Source organism: Plectropomus leopardus, chromosome 11, assembly GCF_026936395.1.
Source record: "Plectropomus leopardus strain MGB_pleo_1.0 chromosome 11, ASM2693639v1, whole genome shotgun sequence".
NCBI lineage: Eukaryota > Metazoa > Chordata > Actinopteri > Perciformes > Serranidae > Plectropomus > Plectropomus leopardus.
In genome coordinates this window covers 21,998,606-22,023,467 of record NC_142186.1, presented here as the reverse complement: position 1 = coordinate 22,023,467, position 24,862 = coordinate 21,998,606, and the positions used below count along the sequence as shown (strand labels likewise).

The 24,862-nt window shown below is 39.3% G+C and overlaps 1 protein-coding gene across 1 annotated transcript in view; it reads left to right on the top strand.

Annotated features, from left to right (window-relative positions):
* Positions 1-24,862, top strand: part of grik3 (glutamate ionotropic receptor kainate type subunit 3) — a 121,290-nt gene that overhangs the window by 73,075 nt on the left and 23,353 nt on the right. Inside the window, exons 6-10 of the mRNA XM_088084275.1 lie at positions 3,372-3,542; positions 6,206-6,349; positions 12,044-12,151; positions 15,070-15,183; positions 19,601-19,804. Coding sequence (XP_087940401.1) covers positions 3,372-3,542; positions 6,206-6,349; positions 12,044-12,151; positions 15,070-15,183; positions 19,601-19,804 — 741 coding nt within the window. The remainder of the gene's footprint in view (positions 1-3,371; positions 3,543-6,205; positions 6,350-12,043; positions 12,152-15,069; positions 15,184-19,600; positions 19,805-24,862) is intronic.

Here is a 24,862-nt window from a genome sequence, read left to right as displayed (position 1 = left end):
GATAGTTAAACACGGTGGTCCAACCCATCTGATAATTATGCTTTGCTTATTTTATGTACTTAGTTTCTTTGCTGGTGTCTTTTATATGCTAAATATACCGGCACAGGAGCTAAGCAAATGTTCTGCTGTAAACAGGGACAGCATCATCATATATTTTAGCAACCTTAAAAAAAACAATATCAGTTTAAGTGCGCTATATTTTGAAGATTTTCTCCACTTTTCTTTACACACTAACCAATTTAACCAATTGAGGCAATGATAGACCAGCAATTTACGTGTTCTTCAAGGTGAAATTTCTACTACTACTAAGATAAATGATGAAAATATTCTACATATAGCATAAAATTTCAAAGACACAGATTGATGTACATGACGCAGGGGTTTTCTACCTGGATTTTTTTCTAACACTGCCTGTATTTTCAATAATAAAGTTAGAAACATGTTACTTTAATATATTCAGTCAATCTCCTACAAGTGTAGTTGCATACTCTCTATGGTAATTTATGTTGACAAGGTTCATTATTTGACTCTCATGTCAGGAGATATTCCATGTTTTTCTTGTAATCTGCAGATCCTATGAAAAGACCAAAACTAGCTGAAATGTTCCCACAAACAACAGTCTGTAGCCATTAGCCTTCCATTGCCCATAAACTAATGAAAACACATTAATGACTAATGTTACACTGGGTGACATGCTCTTTCATCACAATGAAAATGGGTACTGTAGTTTATCTTGAGTTGAACTGTTTAAAAATAAAAGTATATTTAGGGATGTTACCTCTTTGTTCCTAATGAAAACGGCAGGTCAAAGTGTATTTAATTTTATAACAATATTTTAACAATTTCCTCCTCCATCTTTAGTACATTTTGGAGGCTGCAGTTTGTGGTGCTGTTGAATTGTATTGTTTCTTACAGACAAGTGTTTCTGTCATTCTATCAACCCCATGTATATCAGTCATAACATAAACACCTCTCTGTATAATGCAATAAAATTTAACAGCACCACAAGCCTCCAAAATTATCAAGTTGAATCTGCAAAAAACTGAGCATTATTCATTCAGTGGTGAAGGCAGCATTTGTTACAGGACTGCTGTGTTAGACTGCATTAGTTTTAACTCTTTCTTAATAAACGGCCAAGTGACCACATGTCTTCAGTAGGAACAAGTTTCACAGACAGGGTAAAGAAGTCTGAAATGACGTTGATTTTGGTCTTTCCATGAGATTTGTTTTTGATGAATACAAAAAAATACTGCCAGCCATATTCTGTAAAATTAGAATTGATTTAGGCATGAACATGTTTTTTACTGTATCAGATTATGTTTAATGTAACCTGAGTGTGCCACTTTTTCATTCCCGTCCCGAGCATTTCATGTTCTCAGTCGAATACAAAAAATGATCTCGTCTGACTAATACAAGCGGACCCAGCAGGGAGCTGTTGCTGCTCGTCACTGAGACGCTGACTGTCTGGAGACAAACAGACTGAATGGGAATGAATACCAGCATGATCTGTGCTGTTCCTTTCACTCTCTGTTATCGTCTCTGTTTCTGCCTCTCTCTGGTGCACACACACCCTCCCTGTCTCTCTGGACACGTCCAGCCTGTTGTGATAATGTGATATGACACGAAATGTCCAGGCATGATATGCATCATCTTTCACACTTGACAGTGTGGCAGTGACATTGTTCTGCTGTACGTTATGTTTGTGGAGCATGTCTACCGCTTTAATAGGGAGAGCTTCTTTTTATTGCAAATGTGCTGGTTTAGGTTTTCTATAGATATAACATATTTACCAGAGGATTAACTCAAAAACTTTTATTTGATATGAGTTTCTGCGACAACCATATTTTTCACATGAAGGCAGGATATCTTTATAGAATCAGAGAGTGGTATCTATCTAATGCTGCAATAAGCTGTCATATTGATAGACACACCATTAAGGAGATTATACCTGGCGGCTTGATTTGATCCAAAATGATGAATACTTGCGTGGCGTACATGGCAATACAATTTCCTCTCGATGGAATCCAGTGATGTCTGTGTTTTATCTTCTGAGGTGAGGGAAATGCCGACTTATTAGAGCGTGAAAAGGCAACAGCGGAGTGGTATGGGGTAATAACTTCCTTGTCCTTTAAAATGAGTCTGTCATAGCTATCTCTGAGAACCTGAAGCTGAGAACTTTGTTATGTTTGCCACCTCCACAACACGTCTGTATGCACTCAGACATGTGCAGCACGTTGCCTTGGCAAAGATTTCAGTGTAACACCACTGTAGGATTATGTTGATTTTGTATTAAAGATGTGCGTACAAAGCAGCGCTGTAAAAAGTGAACTTATAATTGGAACAAGTCACTTTTCTGACATCCCAAAATGCCCTAATAGAAAAGAGGATGTCACAAAAGACAAATTATATTTTTACAAACAATTCTGTCCCAGTTAGTTTGTATTCTTAGCTTCAAAGCTCGGAAACTTGTAACCTGATCTACTTTTCGGAGCAGTTTTGAATGTCATAAAGAACAACAGTGATTTACTTTGATCTCTCTTCATAAAAGAGAGTACTGTACTGCGTTCTGGTGGGAAAGAAATAAAAGAGGAGAGATTTTTCAGCGACTGGCAGCGGCCGTTCTTTAGTAAGAGTCTTACACGCTCTCGTTCCCCCAGCACTAACCCCACAGGGTGCTAATGAAATATCTATGTTCATCCAAATGTCTTTTCCAAGCCCCCTGGCCTATTCCGGCACGACATGTGTCAACATGTGACTTCACACTTCAGCTATAATGGCTGGCCCAGAAATTACTGCAGCTCAGACTGAATAGCTTTTGCTTGGAAGTTGCTAAGGGAATGCAGTTGTTGAATTATTAATACGATCCAACGGAATTCGTGTTTTTTTTCTTGTTCTTTAATTTGTCTGAGTTACAAACAATAGTTAATCTTCCCAAATAAGAAATGTGCACCTATAAAGATTCTTTCACAAGAATATGATTAAGACGGACGAAATATATCACAAGCTTGTAGTTTGTATAGTGTAATTACTTATTATGTAGGCACAAAAATAATAACAATTTGTCAATTCTGAAATGGTTTGCCAGCAGAAAAGCTTTTCCGCCACCAGAGCCTTTTTATATTCCATTTATTACACAGACGCTGCTTCCAGACACTATGCTTAAATCTCCTGATTTGACATTGAAAACTACTGTGTTTCTCCTTCCTTTCACTCCATTTGGTCTTAATATAGCATCTCTTTTATCAGCAGCTGCGTCACTTTCTTTCATGTGAGGAGAAAGCATCCAGCCAGGATGAATACTTCAAACAGGGATGCTCAGTGTTGGCAGACTAAATGAGAATCCATCCTTCATTACTGTTGTCTCCCAAAAGGACCTGATGGCCATTGACCTGGAGCCGTATCGCTTCTGCGGTGTCAACATGACCGGCTTCCGCATCCTCAACGTGGATAATCCCCAGGTTGCATCTATTGTGGAGAAATGGTCGATGGAAAGGCAGATACCACCTAAACCCGACTCGGGCCTGCTGGAGGGCATCATGACGGTATGTTTTATTACGTCTGTGTTGTTCCATTTAAAATCAGTCACAAAAATGTCAATATAAAAAGGGGCCACATCTATCTATCTGTCTGTCTTATCTATCCATCATGGCTTTTGCCCAAGGTAGGAAACTGGTTTAAACCTTAACAGCAACCCAGATCAAACTCTTTCATCACAGCAATTACTATTATTATATCAGGTACATTCTGATCTACACTAGAGCTGCTTCGATTAATCGTTTAGTTTTCAACTTTTAATTATGTTAACTGCCAACTCATTTGGTAATCAGTTGGAATTAAATTTTTGTCAACTAGCTGAAACAAGAAGTCGATTAATCGATTAGTTGATCGACAAAAAATTAAGTGGCAAATATTTTGATAATCGAGTAATCATTATTTGTTGGTTTCAGGCTTCATGTAAGAAGTTGTTTTGTTTTATTTGTCATAGAAGATAATAAACTCAACTGCTTTAGGTTTTTGGATTGTTAGTCTGATAAAACCAACCACTGGAAGATGACCTCAACGGCTCTGGGAAATTACACAGGTTATGTTTCACTATTTTCTGACATTTTGACAACAAAATTATTAATTGATTGATCACAAAAATAGATTACAATGACAATAAACCTAAGTTACTGTCCTATTGTCAACAACTGAGGAGATAACCATGGAGGAATGGTTATGGATAGTCACTCATGCCTTTTACTCACATTGGGCTCACTTCTGCAGTGAATTGAATGGCAAAAATAAACTTGTTTCCCATTTTTTGGGCACCCACTGGAACTCCATCAAGGTTCCCCGGGGTCCCCGGACCCTGTTGTAGACCAAACAACTACTCGATTAATCAAGAAATAATCGATGATGAAAATAATCCTTAGTTGCAGCTCTTAAGTACACAAACTTTGACTTTTTCAGGCTGTGGCTCGTGTATGAATAACACATAAACACTGTATGAAGAATGTCAACAAATTTATGAGGTTCAGCTACAGTTCAAATAAATGTTGAATGGGAAAGATACATATTTCAAATGTTTTTTAAAGTGCTATGACCATTAGTACTGTACCGAGTGGTTCCAGACTTTTATAAACAACTATTGCCCTGGGATTGTGTGCAGCCCAGCGTCTACTATTTACTCATAGTTCTTGTGGGGAATTTGTCTAGCTGATTAGAGAGGTTAGAAGACAAAAATCAGTCAAGCTTACATAGTTATGCAAGGTTAAGGTTTATGAGAGGTCTCACACAGGACAACCTGTATCACATCATACCCATTGAGCACAATTTTCTCTCCCATTATCTAGGCGAAAAGGTGAAGCTACAGTGAGCTTAAAACCCTGAAACTGAATGACTGAAGAGGCAAAAAAAAGAAAAAGCCATCTCATCAGAAGAATTCCTGGCTCTGCCCTGGCATGTTGATGACAGGGTCAGATATTGGCAGGAATAGCACAAATCCGCTGGGTTATCTTTTACGCTTTCAACAGTACAGATGGGGGTGATATAATGCTGTGGAGAACATTCATTAGGCCCCTTCGCACCAATTATCCTTTGGATGCACCATTCTCTCTTCACATTGTTTCAAACCAGGTGCATCCCTTTACAGCCATTCTTTTTCAAATGGATAGTTTATAATGGATAATGCACCATTGTCTCAGTATGTTTCTAGGAAAATGATGGGGACTTTGTCTTACTCCAATGGCCCACACAGTCCAGATATCAAACTCAGCACAGCCCATTTGGGATGAGAGAGAGCAAGATGGTCATTGCATGAATGTGCTACCAACAAATCTGCAGAAATTTAATTATGCCATCAAGACAGAAAGATCTTTATGGAAAGCTTCCAGCTCTTGTTGAATCCATACCCACAGGCTGTTCAGGCTGTTCTGCTGGAGATTGTTACAGACTGTGAAGCTACAGTGTTGTCAGCTAATGGATGCATAGTCTGAAATAAATGGCAATTATAGTGCAGGTGTTGATAAACAGTGAGCCTTTGCAACATACTGCAAGGAATGAGGTCTAAAATAAATATTTATATAGGTTGTCCTTATTTTACTAATAAAATAAAGTGGAGTTTTTCCACTTGATTCTTTTTAATATATGTCCACTGATGTGCAAATGCTAAAAATGAATGTTACAAATCTAATTCATTCATTAAAAATGTAGCAAATGTGCCAAAAAGAATTTTTACTTATATATATATATATACACACAGTGTATATACTCATACCCATCCCCATTATATCTATCTTAAATATAGTTACAGTGTATATAGTTAGCCTTTAAAAAGAGTCTTAACCCATGATGTAATAAAATTAAAGACTCGTAAAGGATAAAAGAAAATTGCGCCAAAAGTGCCTCAAAAATAGATTAAAAAAATACACATTAAATACTACTACAATCACTGGCTTTAATTGAGTTTGTTTTTGTCTCTGTTAAGTGTCTTTGAGTATTGTGAAAAGCGCTCAATGAATAAATAAAATGTATTATTATTATTATAATGATAATAATAATAATAATAATAATAACTATGTGTGTCTAATGGATGATATGAGAAAAAAGCATTTGTCAGAACTCCTTTACATCTTTCAATATTAATGTGAAGATGAGATGGTGACCAAACTATATATGTCTTTCCGCAGGCATCAGCTGAATTAATGTTCACCCCTTATTCCAGACAGATGCGGCTCTGACCTATGATGCGGTCCACATTGTATCCGTCTCGTACCAGCACGCTCCACAGATGACGGTAAACTCGCTGCAGTGCCACCGCCACAAACCCTGGAGATTTGGAGGGCGCTTCATGAGTTTCATCAAAGAGGTGATGGGGCAGCTTTGGCCTGTTGCTATTTGATTTAAGTATTATTGATATTAGCGCATACTGACTAAGTGGTGACTATGACAATAGCAGTGGAGTGTGGACTATGTAGTCTTTTGGGACTTGGATATTTACCCAGCAAATCAATCATATCCACACACAAAACAAACCAAGCCTTGATAGACACATCAAAGCAGTGTTGTTGTCAGCTTTATAAATTCCCTGTATTCATAACCTATTTTCCAGAAAGCACGTACTGTAACCTTTTGAAAGCACAACTAGTGTAATCGGCTCTTATTTAATCTAACATGAGAGTCTGACAGTGCCTCAGAATACCCAAACAAGCCTGAGCAAAATGGCAGATTAAGGGTGTGCAGAGATGCTACTATTTGTATATTGATTTCAAAGAACAAAATCATTTGTATTTGTTTAGGTGTGGTTTATACAGTAAGTGGCAGGATTTCCATTTGTTTTCCCTTCTTATAATCACTGCAATTATTACAAAATTAAAGCATTAACCTCCTGGATCTACAGTGTTTTACGCAGGCTTTGCCCTCTAACCAGGATTTCTCATCTGTAGTAACTGCCCAATAAATTTGCATATACCCACAGAGCAATCAGAATGATGGCTACAGGGGGCTGTCCGTATAAAAAGGGCTTAACCTCTTTCTTCATCCACTTATCATCAGCAACATGGCTGACAACTTCTGATCAGTACCCATGACTTAGTCCAAAGACTTTCTCCATGCACAGTCTCTGTTGGTGCTTTACGCACCTACATGCAAAGCATCTTGACAGCATTTATGACTAGTTTTGAGCATGCCTTTTAGCCAGTTTAGACTTCCTCAAGCAGCAATGATCTCTCCTGAGCTTTACTGCTTTAGATCTACTAGGACATCATCTATCAGCAGCATGACAGCATCCTTCTCAATCGAAATGAAAGATGATAAAGAGTAAAATTGCATCAACATTGAGGAACCAGGGCCAAAGTCAGAGTAGGCAGCCATTGTGGCTGTGGATGGTCGCCTTCAGATGTCACAAATACCACGATCCCATTGTCATAAAGTGCTGTTGCCTGCCCTGCACTTTGGCTCTAATGAGAGAGGCAAGGGAGCAGCAGGTCAATTGAACTTCTACCTTCAGCCAGGTGTACAAAGAGAGAGGAGTGGATTGTGCGTGGCTCATGTAAACTATACACTTGAATGGACCCCGAACTCATGGTACCAGCCACATGTGGGGAGCTGAATATGGGCTAACTGATGACCTTGCTGTGCGGTGGTAAGCAGGGGCAGAAGCAGGACTCAAAAGGCGAAAAAATCTAACCTTTTGTTTCCCCTAAAGCATGCACTTTGAAAGAAAGTGTGGGTGAGTGGGAGGTTTGAAACAGCCACCACTTTTGGCTCCTCCAAGGATTTCCCTAACTGGCAGGCAGTGTCCTTGAGAAAGCAAAGTCTGATTTTCCAAAATAGCACCAGGCTCTGTCTCTGCATTGATATTAAAAGACAGGGACCAACCACTTTTTCTTGAGTTGCAAAGATAGATGGGGTACGGATAGATGTTTAAACCCTCTTGGTTTTCCCCCTCCTTCTGTTTAGCAGTAAGTGACTTCCTTGAGGTCTGAGCATTTCACTAAAAAGGGACCTGTGGGGATTAAAGACAGATACTTGTGTTTTCAGTGCAGTGCACTAAGTCTGGTGAAGTGTTGGCAAGTTTGCCCACAGCTATCTACAGTTTTATGAGTTGTGTGTCTTGTGACCTTCTGCCAAAGCGCTCTCTCTTGGCCACTCAAGAGAGACAAGCTGGCCTGAGTTTTGTCAGCATCAAAGAAAGGGGGGGTACGGTTATCAAGAATTGGCCCTTAGGTCTGTAGAGGCCTGTTAAATAGATAAACCTGTCCACTGTAACCTGACTCTGAATACTGGTAGAGCTCTCTTCTGCTTCTTTTAATTCTGAAGGACTCATTTATACTCCCTTTATGACCAAAAATATATCCATTCATTTCAAGCAGCTGTAACCGTCCACATTCTTCAATGCATCCTTTATGTTTTCATCGATACATCCCACTAGATGAACCCCGAGGGCAGAGTCAAGACTTTCTGACAATAACAAACATGGTGACGATGGAGGAGGTCGTGATAATGTGCGTTTTAACAAAGGCAGCGTTGTAGACAGGGGCGATCTTTGAAGCCATTAAAGATGTCTAAACATGTGGACTGCAAATTTTTTCCACCATATTAGAGATTTTTTTGGCTCTACCATTTTTTAAATGGTCGTGTCTCGCTTGAAATAGGCTACACTACACTGCCCCCATGAATTTCAGTGCTCCGCTCTGCTGTGTCTGTAAGCTTTCAGAAAAATGCACAACTATGGATGAACTGAACACAGACTACGGACAAGAAGCTCTGTCATGTTTGTGTACATATCTAATGTTGAGCATAAATGAGCCTTAAGGAGGAGTGTCAACTGGAGAAGATGGTGGGGACAGGGCCATTAGGGATGAATTGAACTACATGTAATCTGATTTTCAGTATGTGGTTTGGCAGAAATAAGGGGTCTAACCTACAGCACAGAGCCCTGTTGTCTGTCTGTGTTTATAGAACTAGAGTTACAGCGTGTTACTCTTTATAATGATGAATCAACAGTGAAAAAAAAAGTTGCTGTATCATTATTCGGAGTGCTACGTTAGAAGCTGAGGAAGAACAAATTTTCTCCTTTCACTGACAATGTGTCTGATGTCAACCGCTTCTAGAGCACAAAGAATTTAAAGCGTAAAGTATAAAATTTTGCTCTGTATCTGATGCCCCATAATATAATGCTCCTCAGCTCCACATCCCCAACTGGCACAACATTCATTAATACTCTTGTTTGTGTCTGAGTTGTACCAACAATTCTTGCTTGTTTTCCAAATATGCAATCACAAAACGGCAAAGGTCTATACCATTACAATGCACAACAAACAATGTTGTGTTTGTGAATGGTGTGTGTGTGTGTGTGTGCGCGTGTGCGTGTGTGTGTGTGTTTGTGTGTTTGTGTGTGTGTGTGTGTGTGTGTGTTTGTGTGTGTGTGTGTGTGTGTGTGTGTGTGTGTGTGTGTGTTTGTGTATGTGTGTGTGTGGTGCACAGGGTCAGCTGAAACGGCGAGCATTGTTGGCTCTACCAATAAGCAGTACCATTAGCAGCTATGTCACTGACTAGTATTGGTGATGTCTAAAGGCATGCAGTGAAATATTATTACATTGTCCTTATCCAAACATGCTTTAGTGTTCGGTTATAAAACCACACAGGCGTGATTTACATTCTCTTCTAGACAGGCGTCTGACATGTTCTGAAGGTCGAATTGGCCCTTCGGATGTGATGTGGCTGAGGCGTTTATGTCACTCTCTGAATTAGAGCTGTTTGAACATGCCACCCACCTCGGTGGCGATAGGCCAGATGGAATGAGGTATGAGGGGGTTTGAGAAAGAAGAGTGCCACAAATTTCTCCTTGAAGCTTCGATCTTCTCACAACAAATTTTGGCAAGCTACGAGAGAGACAAGTGAGAGCTATAGCCTGTAGGGTTGTGACAGTTTGGATTTTAAATATCAGAAAAGTGCTGCAACTCGACACACAAGGATTAATTACTCTATTGTACCAGGACTTAATAGAGATCTAGCTCCTGCATCAAAGACTGTGACTGAATGAAAGAGACACCGATAGACAATTAAAAATCTGTTTTTGCAGTAAGATCACAACAGACAAAAGAGTAAATGAATACGAAAAATAATCTTGGCATTTGATTTAAAAAAAAAAATAAAATAACCCCCCCCCAATGGCTGAGCACGCCATACTGTACAGATGCCAAGAATAAACTAAAACAGATAATGACTAACAGTTACAGGTAAAAAGAGCTGGCACCATGAGTGCTGAAATACTGCTACCCCCATTAGCATAAGTGTGACACCAATAAGTCTTGCAGAGACTGTCATGTGTTTGCTTATAAACACATCTGTGGAGGTGGCGGGTATCAGGGAATCGTAATAGGGGGCAGTTATGTGTTTTTCCCCCTCATGGGGAATCAAGCAAAAGGAGATGGTTGTTAATTAACTCCGTAGTCTGAAGGGAAAACGCATCGGAGGCGTTGAGATGTAAAATGTAATTAAAAAAGGAAATGCAGCTCTGTACGGTTTGTGTTTGTACTTTTGATCCGTGGGTGTGTGTGTGGGTTTGATTTTACTCTCAGTGAAAGATAGAGGGTGTCGTAGAGTGTGGTGGCTGTGCGTGTTTTGATGACAGCAGTTGTGAATTTCTCTCTGCTTACTCACTTATTACTTTTGTCATATTGTGATGTGAGCCAAATATTTTGTTACAAGACATGTACAAGACAGAAGGTGTGACAAAATATTGGGTATGTGATATCATGCAAAGTAAACTATAACCTAAACACTACGCTGAATCGAACCAACACCTCAACAATCTGATTGGGCAATAATGAGGCATTATATTGTGTTTTTTCTGGGTTGGATTGCAGTACAAAGTTGTTGTTTTTTACTACTTAGTTGGAAGATGATGAAACCACTGCAAATATGTAACATAAAACACTTAAAAGTAATCTTAGACTGTTTCTGCTACCAAAGTAAAGACTGAGGATTGATGAGGTCATTTATAATCACAGGAACCAATTAATATTGTGGATTATTTTTCTAATAAAAGACAGATCTTTCATTTTTATTTCTAGTTATCATTCCATAGGTGTTTCATGTTATTCTGAGCTGCAGTTAGGAAATCAGAGTGTAAAATCAGCCACACTGTCAGCTATTACACCAGAACTTTGCACAATTTAAATGCAGCTAAAATCATCATTACATGTTTAATGTTATATACGATCTCTTCGTTTGTAAGAAGCGCTGTTTTAAAGGTCCAGTGTGTAGGATTTAGTGGTATCAAGCTGTGAGGTTTCAAAACTTAACTTCTTCTTCTTTGCCAAGTGTGCAGGAGAACTATCTTGGCCAATGCAAAAATGCAAAATGGCCTGATCCAGAGCCAATGTTTGAATTGAATGTCCTTTGCTACTGTGGAACAACATGGCAGACTTCATGGGAGAGAACCCACTCTATATGTAGATACAAACGGCTTAGTTTAAGGTAACGAAGACGCAGCAATTCATATTTTCAGGTGATTAAACACTAACAGAAACATAGTATCAATATTCCGTACCATTTCGGCCAATAGTTTGCCCTAAATCCTATACACTGTACCCTCAAAACCAGAGTAGAAAAACAGCCTGGAACAACAAAATTATTCTAACAATCTATTAAAATATACTCTTTTTGAATGGCACTTAGGGTTTTTTCCATGTCAGGATATTTCTTTGCCGGTGATCTGCTGTCCAAGCTGCTGCTAACATTAACTCAGCCTGGTTCTCTGATAAATTAAAATCCAGATGTCCGATGGCTAAAATCTTTCATCCAGTCAAAGATATTTAAATTTAAAAAGACCACAATCAAAACAGCGATGATGACTTGAAACAGTAAGAAGGAAGTCGGCTGGAAATGTTTTAATGTCTAATGCCTCCAAAAAGATTCTTGTATTGATTGCATGAGATTGTGCGAAGATTAACACTTTTATGCCGTATTCTATATTACCAAAATAATAATATAAAACTTTCTAAATGAATGTGTTTAAATGGGAGTATAAATATGTAGATATGCTATCTTTCAGTCCCACTGGGATGGTTTGACGGGGAGACTGTCATTCAACAAGACGAGCGGTCTACGCACAGACTTCGACCTGGACATCATCAGTTTGAAGGAGGACGGACTTGAAAAGGTAAATTTTGTCATCGTTTAAAATGCATTCTCTACTGAGTTTGAATAGCAATGTTTTATCACATACGTGAATAACGTCTGCAATGACTATACAATAAGAAATAACTAAATGGATTACTGATTTGACAGATAAGTTTCAGATTTTCTTCTTGGTGTGGAACAGATGACGCAAATTTGACAGTATCATTTACCTCCTAACAAGGAAGCAAATTGGCTGTTTCAACATAAGCATAAGTTAGTGGATCATAAAGCAAATTGGATTAGGGTACACATTAGGGTGTTAATTGCAGCCTCTCTTAATGATAATTTGAGGTGATGCCCAAAATGCTGTTTGGTGGTAATGAGCTGTATAAACATGTTTTACAAAAAAAAAAAAAAAAAAAAGAAGGGGGGGGACTAAAACGTTGGTAATGTAGAACTTATTTTATTATACTGGAAGGCAAAGTACCCTCTGGACTATAACAGCTTTTCTCTACTGGAGGGCTTTCATACATTATGAATACATCAAATAGGGATAAGTCCCATTATGACTTCCTCAAGTACTCCCTAAAGGCTCAACACTATATAATAGCAGGGGCTTTTCAGCTTGTAACCCTTCTGTTCAAGAATAGAGCTTGTAACACAGCTGCTTTGAAATGATTCTTCTTCTCTATTTCACTGGCATCTTGTCCTGCGTGTGGTCAATTAAGCTGAAGCACAGTCATCTTGCAATAGTATTTGATGCCATATTAGCATCTTTTCATTGTGTCTCTGACAAATCCCGCACTCAGGCATGTTAGCATTGATCCAGCAGCGTGTTGCGGATTGCTGGATTTTTTTTTTCTTTTCTTGTATATCCGTGGAATCGGCTTTAACTGTTTGAGCCGGTTAAGATGTGGACTTTATTCAACTAATCCATTGTAATTGAATATTAGCCCAACTTTGAGCTTATGCTGGAATTATGAACAGGTTCTCAGAGTGCCACTTTCAGTCGACGTCAAGTGTGCTCAGGAGGGTGAAATAAATGTAATGCTCTCCGTGTGGTTGCATGAGTAAATAACTTTTGAATCAAGTCTTTTGCTAATCATGTTTAATGAATTGAGCTAATTGTAATTGGGTACAATTAGAAAGAATTTTGCAAAGCGGAAAGCATTCATACAGATATTTTTAAATCTCTCTCCTGGAGTCTTCTTTGGTTGTGTGACAAGCTGTAACTAATGTGCTTTTCAAATTAGAGCATATGCCTCTCTCTGGATTAGGCAGGGAGGACATTAACAGACGTTTTTCATGCTTTTTTTGTGGGGGGCTGTATGTCTTTAAATGGATCCACCTCGAGCACAAACCCCAGTGAATATTAAAAGCTATGTCTGTAGTAATAGAGGGAAGCGGGAGGGATAGGAGGAGGGTTTGGTGGAGGGCTCGACTTGCAAACAGAGATTGTTACCGACAGCCACAGGACTATTTGTGCTAATGATATGTTCCAGAGTGTGTCTCTACAATATGCAGAGCTCTTTGCCTGAGGGTTTCTCGCATGTATAACTCCTTTTATTTGCTCAAATCTCTTGCCTTATCTCATCGACACTGCAGAGCAAAATTACTTTCACAGTGTAATCCAACCAGCAACCCTGTGCTGCACCTTCATTCAATTTAACTGTAACCTTTTTGCAATATTTGCTGTTTTTTAAGAATGTTCTGTTTGCTTCAGTACATTTACACACATTAGAAACAAATATTTATATGCCTGTGTAATATAATGATTTACTATTATTGAAATTGTAGCCACCATTATCATTTGTATTCCTCAATATATTTATGTAAACACCTAAAGGAACAATGTGTAAGATTAGTGGCATCTAGCAGCAGATTGCAACCGACTGAAACTTCTCCTGGTTAAAATTCCTTCAGTGTTCATTGATTGGGAGGTTTTAACCGGGAGCCAGATTATCCACACAGGTCTCCTCCATTCTAAATTTATTAGTGATTTAAACTGGTAAAAACATTGAATACAGCAATATCACTTTATGAGTCAGTGTTCCTTTACTGTATGGCACGTCGAAGACAGGCTGCTTGCCCAGTACCTAATGTGTGCTCTCCTTTTTTCCTCTTAAAAGTTAAAATCCGGAGACCAATTATCCTCAGAGGTCATTTCCAAAATAAAAAGACCAGGTGATATAAACCAATAAAATAACTTAATAAGGGAGTTTGACATTAAAAAAGTGTTTTTTTTCTGAGGCTCTTGTTGCAGAACGCGAAAAACGCAAAATGTGAATGGCGTGTTTGGTTTGTCCATTTTTGGATACTGGAAAAACATGGCCATTCAACATGGTGATCCCTGTGGATAAGGACCCACTCCTTATGTAGATAAAAACAGGTCATTCTCAGGTCACAACAATACAACAATTCTTATTTTCAGGCGATTGTACAGAAAACAAAACATACTTAATACTTTATATGTTTCATTTGTGCCAATATATCCCTCTAAATCCTAAACACTGGACCTTTAAGATTAAACAGAAGCTTTTCTTATTTTTGACAGCATAGTTTGAAGATGAGGGCAGGTGATACAGTAGATTCACATCTGTTAAAAATATCTATTCTTTTGAGCTTTCCACTAATCTCACTGCAATCTACAGGATTTCATTCTGCTGCAAAAATATCTGGTAAATCTATGGTTTCAACGTACAATTCACAAAACCATTCCAGTTTTTTGATTTCTCCATCATACTTTATTTCTTAGAAGACATACACTCAACTACCCTCTGCTTTCCAAAAACACCCTGGCCTGCCAATAGAAAGGTGACTCAGCCAATCATCTAATGCTGCCGGAAATGTGTTCAACCTGGCACTAATGTGGGAGACTGGTTGGCGGGCAAGTCTGCCGGGGTCACAGCCCACCAACAGACACAGAACACTAAGCTACACGCTTTCCATCTTCCGCAGGTGGGGAAGTGGAGTGCGTCGGGAGGTCTTAACATCACAGAAGTGCCGAAGCGAAAAGGGATGAACATCACTGACTCCCTGGCTAACCGCTCCCTCGTCATCACCACCATCCTGGTAGGTCACCTGTGTAGTCTTGCGTAAAACACATCCTGCCCTTCATGTCTCCTCCGTTTCCCCTCTAGATCATCAACTAAATTCAAGCTTTACAGTAATATTTATCTATTTCCAGCATCTGCCAGATCTTACTCTGTAGTTATTGCAGCGTTTGAAAGGAGTGCATTCAGTTTGCATTCCTTTCCCTGAGTGACTGACACAAAGTATATTGGCAATATCAAAGAATAGCAAAGAAATCACAGATTTCATATTCTGATACTATTTTATGAAAAAATGTTCACTTAATCCCTCTTTCAAACAGAGATTGTCCAATCATAGCTTAACAAGCGTAACCAGGCACAGCAGGCCTGTCAAGCTTCAGGTTTCCCTACATTATGAAGCGGTGTGCATTAGGCTGGAGTAAGAGCGATACTCAGCATTCAAGGATTTTTGAAGGTGTTCTTTTTTTAAGTCTTTCCAAACCAAAAGCATTAGAGCAAAAGTGTAAGGAATGGATTAAACAGTGTGTTTAACTGCCCTAATTTGGGGTGGAAACATTAACATGCCTGGCTAGCTATGTGTTTTCCACAATGGGGAAGTTACTATATAAAAGTTTAGGCTATTGTTAGTGGCCCAACCTGCTCTTAATTTGCTTTTGGGAAAGTTTGCACTCCATTTACACTAAATGTGTTTTCTAAAATAGCTAGTTTGCCCAACTTCTTGGTTACTCCTCAAAACATTTTAGTTTTTTTGTATATAGTTTGGCAATATAAAGTATATAGAAGCAAAGGGGGTTATGTCACTAAAATAAGAGTCTGATCTTATATTTTTTCTCATACTCATTGGACTAACTAACTCTACACTGCAAAATAGAACAATCATGTGTGTACCATATTAGAGACACTTTTTTTTTTTACAGGGTTCTTGTTTTTCAAGAAGTTCAGATGAACACAATAAGAAGCCACAGATGCACACAGTGCATTCAACCACCTCATGGACCTAATGTGAGCCTAAGGCTAATTTTTTCAAAAAAATCCACAGAATTCAGAATGTTGAATCTGCAGCCATCATTAAAAACTGCATAAGTATGCTGTGAGAGAACCAGAAGCTTGACAGGTTAAGCAACAGTAACTCCAATTAGCAGTGATCCAGATGAAATTTTAAGGTCACATCATAAGCATGTTAAAGCAAGGATGGGCTTTTTTTTTATCATCTTTGGGCAAAATAATAAACATTGAGCATATTGTAGTTCACGTGGTCTGAGAGAAAACTTGATGTCTGTACTTCCTCTTTGCTCTGTTTTCTTTAGAAAACTGAACCTATGACTTTGGCCAATCACGGGCCATTTCAGAGAGGTTGCTCTTATTGGCTGTTCTACAAATGTAGATGCGTGAATACTTTCCTTCAGTGAAAGCCTACAGCAAGGGTGGAGAGTCCTGCAGGGAAAGGTGCAACTCCAGCACTGGCAACAACTGCCTACACTACAAAGAAACCAGTAGGATGAACTTATCAGAAAGAGTACAAAAGAGAATAGGGATAAGTGAAATTCAACGTGTCAATATCGGCTAAGTGTTTAAAAAATGGAGAGAAAATGTGGCCTTTTAGCCTTCTACTAATGGCAGCCAAAGGCTCACAGCATGGCTAATAGAAGTTCGTGTTTTTGTAGCTAAAGTTAGCAAATGCCTAAAATCATAGTGTGTCCTCTGCCTCACATCCTGCCACTACAATGCACCTAGCCTAGGAGAGCTCAGGAGACGGACCCCCATCCAGTGGCTGAGGCAACTCGTGGCCATTAAGCCACTGTGACCTCTGAATTTTGAGTTGCTACAGCAGCTGCCAACCTGAGGTTCATCCCCAGAGCCGTTCTACTCCTCGGAAAGCATTTCTCAGTTGGGGGAAGCGAGGGGGAGGGACCGCAGGGTGCAGTAGCAATTCTTGTCCTCTTCATTTTCTGACAGAGAGAAAGCTCTATAATGTAATAAAATTATAAAAAATCAATGTATGGGAAACACTGGATTACTGTATGGAGCACAAAGTGGGGAGAGCTGCAGAGGAGGTTGTATTTTCAAATTTCTGTCTTTCTTTGCCGTCTCAAGAAAAACGCCCAGCTTTAAGTGAGAAAGTCTTGAATAACACAACAACAACAAAAACAAAGCAGAAAATAGTGATACAGAATGAACTATTCCTGGGAATGTAATAATTGCATGTGCAGATAGAGAGAACTTGGCGTTCCCTCGCTCAGCGACCCATCACTTTCATTTGTAGATTCCTAGTTATATGCACTTAACACTGTCACTGGATGCCGGGGTCTTTGTGGAGACATCAAGGAGGAGCTGACACAACCCCCCCGCACCTTTTCAGGACAGATATACAAGCTACAAGGATAAACACTATCATTATGCCTATATTGGACCACAAGGCTGTAATTACTGCAAGTGAGGTCAAGACGGGACATAATTAATGCCTATCAGGTGCCATCTATGTTAATTCTGTCTCAAAGAGGAGAAATTGAACAAGGATTTAAGTGGTGTAATGTTGAACTACTGCACTCGAAACTGCCAGTATTGGCTGATTTTATGTTGTAGTTAGAGTGGTGTTAATGCAGATGTGTTTCTCACCAAGTAGTTCAAGTGTTTCAGTTACATTTCATGTTTCCTAAAATGTTGTGGGTCATTTTTGCCTCAAAGTGTGCTTGAGCGTTTCAGACATGTTTCTCGATTTGCTATTTCGTCAGGAATCATTAGCTTAAGATGATCAAATCGCCTACTTTCAGATTGCTGAAGAGAGCTTCAACTTTAATATCAATCTCCCCTCTTAGTGTAATGACATTGCATCAAACTGATTCCCAGTGATGCATGAACAAGACGTCTGACAGCTTTATAGTGATAACTTTGTAGAAGAGATTAAGGCACTTAATGTGTTTTCCCCCTTACATTAATTGTTTGCACTCCATTGCCTGTAATGTCTCCGTGCAAGCCCACCTCCCTCCTCGTTCTGTTATGCACGCCCATGCTGCGACTGTGAGGGGAGAACTGGTATAAACACTTTGATTTGAGTCCAAACCTTGGGGAATAGCAAGAATGGGAAGGCTAGAAACAGATGGTAATGACTTTTTCCCTTAACATGCAAACTTTTTGATCAAGTTAATTGGACAACTTGAGCAAAGTTTTTGGCTAAGCACTTGCTCTCTAAATGCATTGTCATCAAGTATTCATATGCTATTATTTATTTAAGAGGCTATCCTAATTGTGATGTCCAAGCGGCTTCATATTTTGATAGCAAACAATTAAAGATCATTTACTGTGTTTTCCCAGGCGCTTTTTATTTTGTTAGAATTTATGGAATAAATTATTTCCTGTTCGTTTTACACTGTTATTTGCAGGCAGCTAACCTCAACAAACACTGTGTTCACCAGCACATGATGTTTTATTTTTGTTGCCCCCACCTCCACCCTCATCACATCCACTTTCCCCCATGAAAAACAAATCCCCGAGGGAATAAAGTGTGCTGTGACTGCCTATTTTCTCCTCTTTGACTGTATCTTTTTTTTTTTACTTAGTGCCACACAAGCTACAGTTAAAAAGAAAAAAACACTAAGCAAGGGTCACCTTCACTGGAGAATCAATTACGCCGCTTCAGAGCTCAGTTTGTAAATCATACATCTGGCTATTGGAGGCAATAAATTGTATTACAGCCCCTGCATAAATGGACCGGGGTGTTTTGAAATGCACAGCGGGACATGCAAGTTTATCTGGCAGGGAAATGGTAACAGGCGCCAAATAAAGGAAATCATTTATTAGCTATTCTTTGTTAGTCGTTGTCACTGCAGGCATCAGCTCAGTCGCTCTCCCTTGGAGGTCGGTGTCAATTGACGAAGGCAACATCGTGGGCATGTTCCATTTCACTGCAGCATTCTGTTCCTAATCAAGCTTTTATACGGCCTAAATTATGAGCAGCCAGGCAGAATATTACAGGCCAGTAAAGAGTGTCAGCTACCTGACCATAAAACGAACCGACCTGTGCACCGGCTATATAGGTCAACGCACAGCGGTGTGGGGGAGACAGTGGGTTTGGTTAGCTCAACACTGCAGGCACATTGATAGTATAAATATCCCTTTTGTGTGCATTACCATCACTATTGCAAACGCAGGTTACAGCTTTGCAGTTTCCAAGACAATTAATTTACATTACAGTCTTAAATTTGCTCAGGTCCCCTTTCCCTAATACATCATTGTAGAAAAAAAAAACCTCAGCGTCTTTCATATTTTAACACTCTCTGTATCCGCATGCTGAACTTGGATCTGCTGTCACTGCCTGTTAAATGCAACAGCGACTCATCAGCTCAGATCACTTTGCCTCAATTAAGTGCATGTGCTGAGACAAATTGAAAAAGCTGACCTCACCACTGCTTTTCATTTGATCTTTTGGGGCTGCGCAGGAGGAGCCATACGTCATGCTTAAGAAGTCTGACAAGGCGCTGGTCGGGAACGACCGTTTCGAAGGATTCTGCATCGACTTGCTCAAAGAGCTGGCCAGCATCCTGGGCTTCACGTACGAGATCCGCCTGGTGCCTGATGGGAAATACGGCTCTCAGGATGACAAGGGCCAGTGGAACGGCATGATCAGAGAACTTATAGAGCATGTAAGTTGTACTTCATAGTGTCTGCTTTACATTTTTTCCCTTAAAGGAATAGTTTTGGGAACATTTTGGGAAATATTCGTATTTCAACCATTTTAATTTTGTTGTTATTTAACAAATGAGTCACATTGCAGATATTTTGACAAATATTGCAATTGCAATATGAATTGTGATTGCATCGGGAATTGTCATTTTTGAATTGAATTTTCACTGAAAAAAATAAAATAAAGTAAAATTGATGATGATGGGGTCTCTGCCAAAGAAGCCTGCTCCCTTACACTTGAAATTTGATTTGTAGTACAGATAGCTTCTGTGTAGCAACACAAGGCTTCATTTATAATGGTATGTTGTGACACATTTGACATTTATCTAAAAAAAAAAAAAAGCGATTTAAATATTGCACTTGGCCATTTTGCGATTTCGATGATATTTTAATTAATTGTGCAGCCGTAAACTGAAGCCAGACTAAGTGTTCCCGCAAGTCTTTGTGCTAAGCAAGGCTAATCGGCTGCTGGCTCCCACTGCATCTCACAGACATGAAAAAAGTATCAACTGTCTTATCTAACTCTCAGCAAGACAGCAAATGAGTGTTCTTCCTAAAATGTGTTACTACTCATTTATTATATGCTGCATCTCTAAAATTATGCAGCTCCAAATGCTATAAAAATGTTTTACATCATCACACAAGCTTACAAAAGCATGCCACTGAACTGAATTGCAGGCTATGTCCTCTGTGTGGGCAGTGATAGAGTTATGATTGACTACAAGTCAGGAAGAGCCTGCAAAGCTGTCAGTTACATTTATGGCACAATTATGTCAAGGTTGCCTAAAAGTTACAAGTGTGTTGATGCCATCCAGTGACACAAACCTTTTCCTTCAGCTGGATAAGCCAGAGATCTAGGATGAGCATGTGATACAGCATATATTGTAAGGATGCAGGTGGAGAGAACACTGGCTGAAAGATAGTGGGCAATCGCAGCTGTTTGTGTCAAACTCAAAGCCTCAGCGGCCATGAAACAGCCTCGCATCGAAGTGATGGTGGCAATTCTCTGCTGGCATTTCATAAGTGTCCCTGTCAGTGCTCTCTCTTTGTCCTCAGCCCCATCGGGTCAGCGCTGTACTCAGCTGAAAACTTGTAATAGCTTAAGTGGCATTTAGTGCAGGGAATCGTATGGCAGGAGTCAATGGCTTGGTGCTGAAAGGGTTGGGAAAGGTGGGCTCCCACTGCAGCACTTTATTTCTCCATCCAAGCTTTTTGCTAGATCCATGTTAATAACAATAACCTTGAGGGGAACAAATGGATTACTAAAGGCAGAGAATGCTGGCAGGAAATAGAGATGCATGACTCCATCATTAAACAGCACGCGCAGAAAATGGAGAATATGCAGGTGGCCACAGAGAGTGGCCTATATGTTCATTATCTTACAGCCAAATGGAAAAAATAGTGGTGTTGCTGTTACATGTGGTTTACATGCTTTTTTTTTTTGAGGATGAAGCGTTAGATGATTGACACTTCTGGACCGACTTATTGTAAATAATGTCAGCACAAGCTGTTGAACACACACATATCCACAGCAATGAATGGTTTAAAATGCTCTATACAAGTGAAATGATAAATTAGCAGATAAATACAGTTACACAGATGCATTTAAGTATGAATCTTTAGATTATACACATATATTTTAGCCTTTTTTTTTAAGGTCTAGTGCTTTTGTAAATAGCAGCAGAAGTGAAGATTAGAATCCCTACTGCTAGTTATTGCTTTTACTGCTCCTTATCGCATGACCAAGGGCGCATGAAGACTTCTTTGTGGATTTTTAGTGGGCTCTATTCTGTGGTCTAGTGCTTTTCTCAGTCCTGTCGGTATGGATAAGCTGATCACGATTCAGCAGACCTGAAACATAAACTTTAACTCAAGCTCAAGAGATGTGACCCTGGAATGATATGAGGGGCCAGTATGGCTGCAGATTCCCTGGGAGAAAACCTCAAACTACCGCATCTCCTTCACTGAAATAAATAAGTTAGGGTTGCATTTCTTACCAGCTCTTACAGGAACTGTTACTCGTATAGTAAAAATGCTGTTTTTGCTTGTTTATTTCTTCTATAAAAATGCTATGTAGGAGACATTTTGTGCATGAATTGCATTGTGTACACCATATACGAAGAGATAGAGGAAGGAAAAGTAAATGGCCGCTGTCATACTTGTTATCTGCTCAGTTTGTATTCATAACTACTTTCCATTAACCTCTTAAAAACCCATTGCCCCCTCATTGTAATACAGATAGATAAGATGTATAACAGTTTACTGGGGATCAGTGCCTTTACTTAAAAAAAGGGTCACAGAGTTAGATAAGGTCTGAGGTAGAGAACAGGAGAAAACGGTTGGTTTTAGCAGATAAAACAGGGCTGAAACACAAGGCTCATGCATCCATACTATCAACTCACACAGTGCACCCTCATAAATCATAGCTGCATTACAGAATTACATAAAACTGCTAGACTGACATATTTTTAAGAGAACCAGACTAGAGTTTATTAAATCAGTGGTAAGCGTTCACCTTTTTAGTTCATTGACTTTTTTCATACAGAGAAGAAATGTGACAAAAATAGAGTAACGCTCTGTAAGACTGTATGTGCCTATATTTTGGGATAAATATGAAACTGTTATGGGATTTACTCCCTATGTAACTGATGCTTCTGAATGAGAAACTGCCACGTTGCCAAGTGAAACGATTTAGCATTGTGTAACATACAGCCTTTATTTTCCTCTGTGCAGTCACAAAGCTCCCTGCAGTGCCAAAGGGCATTGTTTAAAAGGTGCTAAATGATGCAACAGGCCTTGTTAAACTTGATTTAGTCACAATAGACAATCACTTTAATCACACTGTGATGCAAATGTTAATAGCGTGCTTAGCACATCATTTGTTCCTGTCATGAGTCATGACAATTAATATTTACTTCGACAGATAAACTGGAAGGTTGTAGCCAACCCACATCCTCTCTGCCTACACGGATAGACAGTGTAGACAAATAGATTTATCTGATCTGAATGAAAGGCGGCACCATTCTTCCTGATGTTTAAGAAATTAAAAAAGCATTTAGAAAACAGTCACAATTCACTGAACAATATTCTTCAGCAAAATAAATCTTGAGGAAACTTGCTTAATTTTTTTTTTGTAATTGCGTAAAATAATTTATATATTTACTTTTTTTTTTAAAGTTTAATTTGTACAGCGAAGTGTGTGCACGATATTATATAGCATCCATTTAATATATCACACTTTGTACATTTTTCCAGTTTTCCATTGTTCCATTTTTTTTTTTTTTTTCATTTATACTAACTCACATAAAGCACACTGGACATCAATTGTTGTCCAGAAATACATATCTTAAGAGAACTTAATTCATTTATTTAGAAAATGAAATAATATGATTATAATAATACTAATAATAGCATAATAGCATTAACCGAATGGTTAAACAAGGGTAGCAAAATTAAATCAACTGCTTGACTCATCACACACATATTTTGTATTTTTATGCTCATCTGAGTATTTTTGGTCACTGAGGAAAGCATGTGACTGCAAGTGGACAGACAAGTGTGATTTTGATTTTGATCTGAGACTGGGGGATGACCTGGTAGCGAGTGTGGCTGACCCGGAGCTGCAAGGGCAAAAGTTCAACTGCTTGGACAGCAAACATGTCTGTCCAGCCTGTCAAAGCCCCCTTAAGCAAATCACAGTTTCAGGCCACTGCGCTCTGAACGTGCTGCTCATGCAAAGCAACAACTTCTTGATTACACTGCATATGCTTCATCAGTAGCCCTTTGTATATTTTGATATTAGCCTGTATTATATGAGAGGCATATCTACACTGTTGTGCTCAGAAGTGTCATGCTCTGCATTCATTCCTCACCACAGGTTATATAAATGCATGATCAACTGGTGAATCAGACCTTTTTATATTCCCTCAGCATCCCCTATGGCTAAAATTGCTCTCTGTTATCTGTGGCATTGCATAGTTCAGCTAAGTGTGTTTCTGCAATTGCACCACATTTCACTGAAGCAAACTCTGCTCTTGTATCTGCCCTTAATGTTAATAAAAAGAAGAAAAGGAGCAACACAGGAGCCCTATATGCAAGTGCTATAAAATCCCTATATTAGCATTGTGATTGCAAGCTGTAAAATGCATACAGACTGTATAGCACAGTGTGTAAATGTTTGTTGGAGGATAAAAAGCCTGGGTCGTAAGAAGTACATAATTACTTTATTTTTGGAGCTGGAGCAAATTCACTAATGTCCTATAGGCTGTTAGTCATTTCACAAAAATTGTAATAATGCTCTGGTATGTCTGGTGTACAGTCAGTGGATTGGAAAAGGCATGTCGGTTGTTCCTGTACGAATCCTCCAGGCTATCGTTAGGTGAGGAGGTCCGGAGGGAGAACACCACTAAGCCCACCATCTGCAAACCCAGATAACACCAAGCCATGTGGCACGCAGTGGGGCACTATCAGGTTATCTTGCTTGTGCCCAGTCTGTGTGCCTAAGCAGTAAGCAGAACAAGGACATGCGGAATGTATATTAGCCCCACTGTAGGGATGTCTGAAATTGCATGCTGGTTGATCTTCCGGCTGAGTGGCAGGTTGGTTTAAAGCTGCAGTTGGCAGCTGAGAAAAGAGGGAGCAGTATGTGAAGTACAAATTTGAATAGTTTAAGAAAGACAGCAGATGCACTGCAGGATGCATTGGTCTTCCCATCTTTTCCATTTCTTCAGAGGCCCCCGTGTATTTAGCTACCACGGCTCTGACCACGGGAGTACATAATCCGCAGTGCCATACTCAAAGTGGAAATGTTTTCTGTCTGACCTTTGTTTACTGCTAGGTGGTAGTTATCACATAAATCTGGGGGAAGAGCTGTCTAAGCCACAGGGAAAGTTAAACTCGTGTTAAGAATAGCTTCAGGGTCTAAAAACTGAGCATTTTTGTGAAAAAAAATAATGTTTTAGGCCTGTTAAACAAACAAACAAGGAGTGTGCAGGACATGGCTGCATCATTTGTCTCCG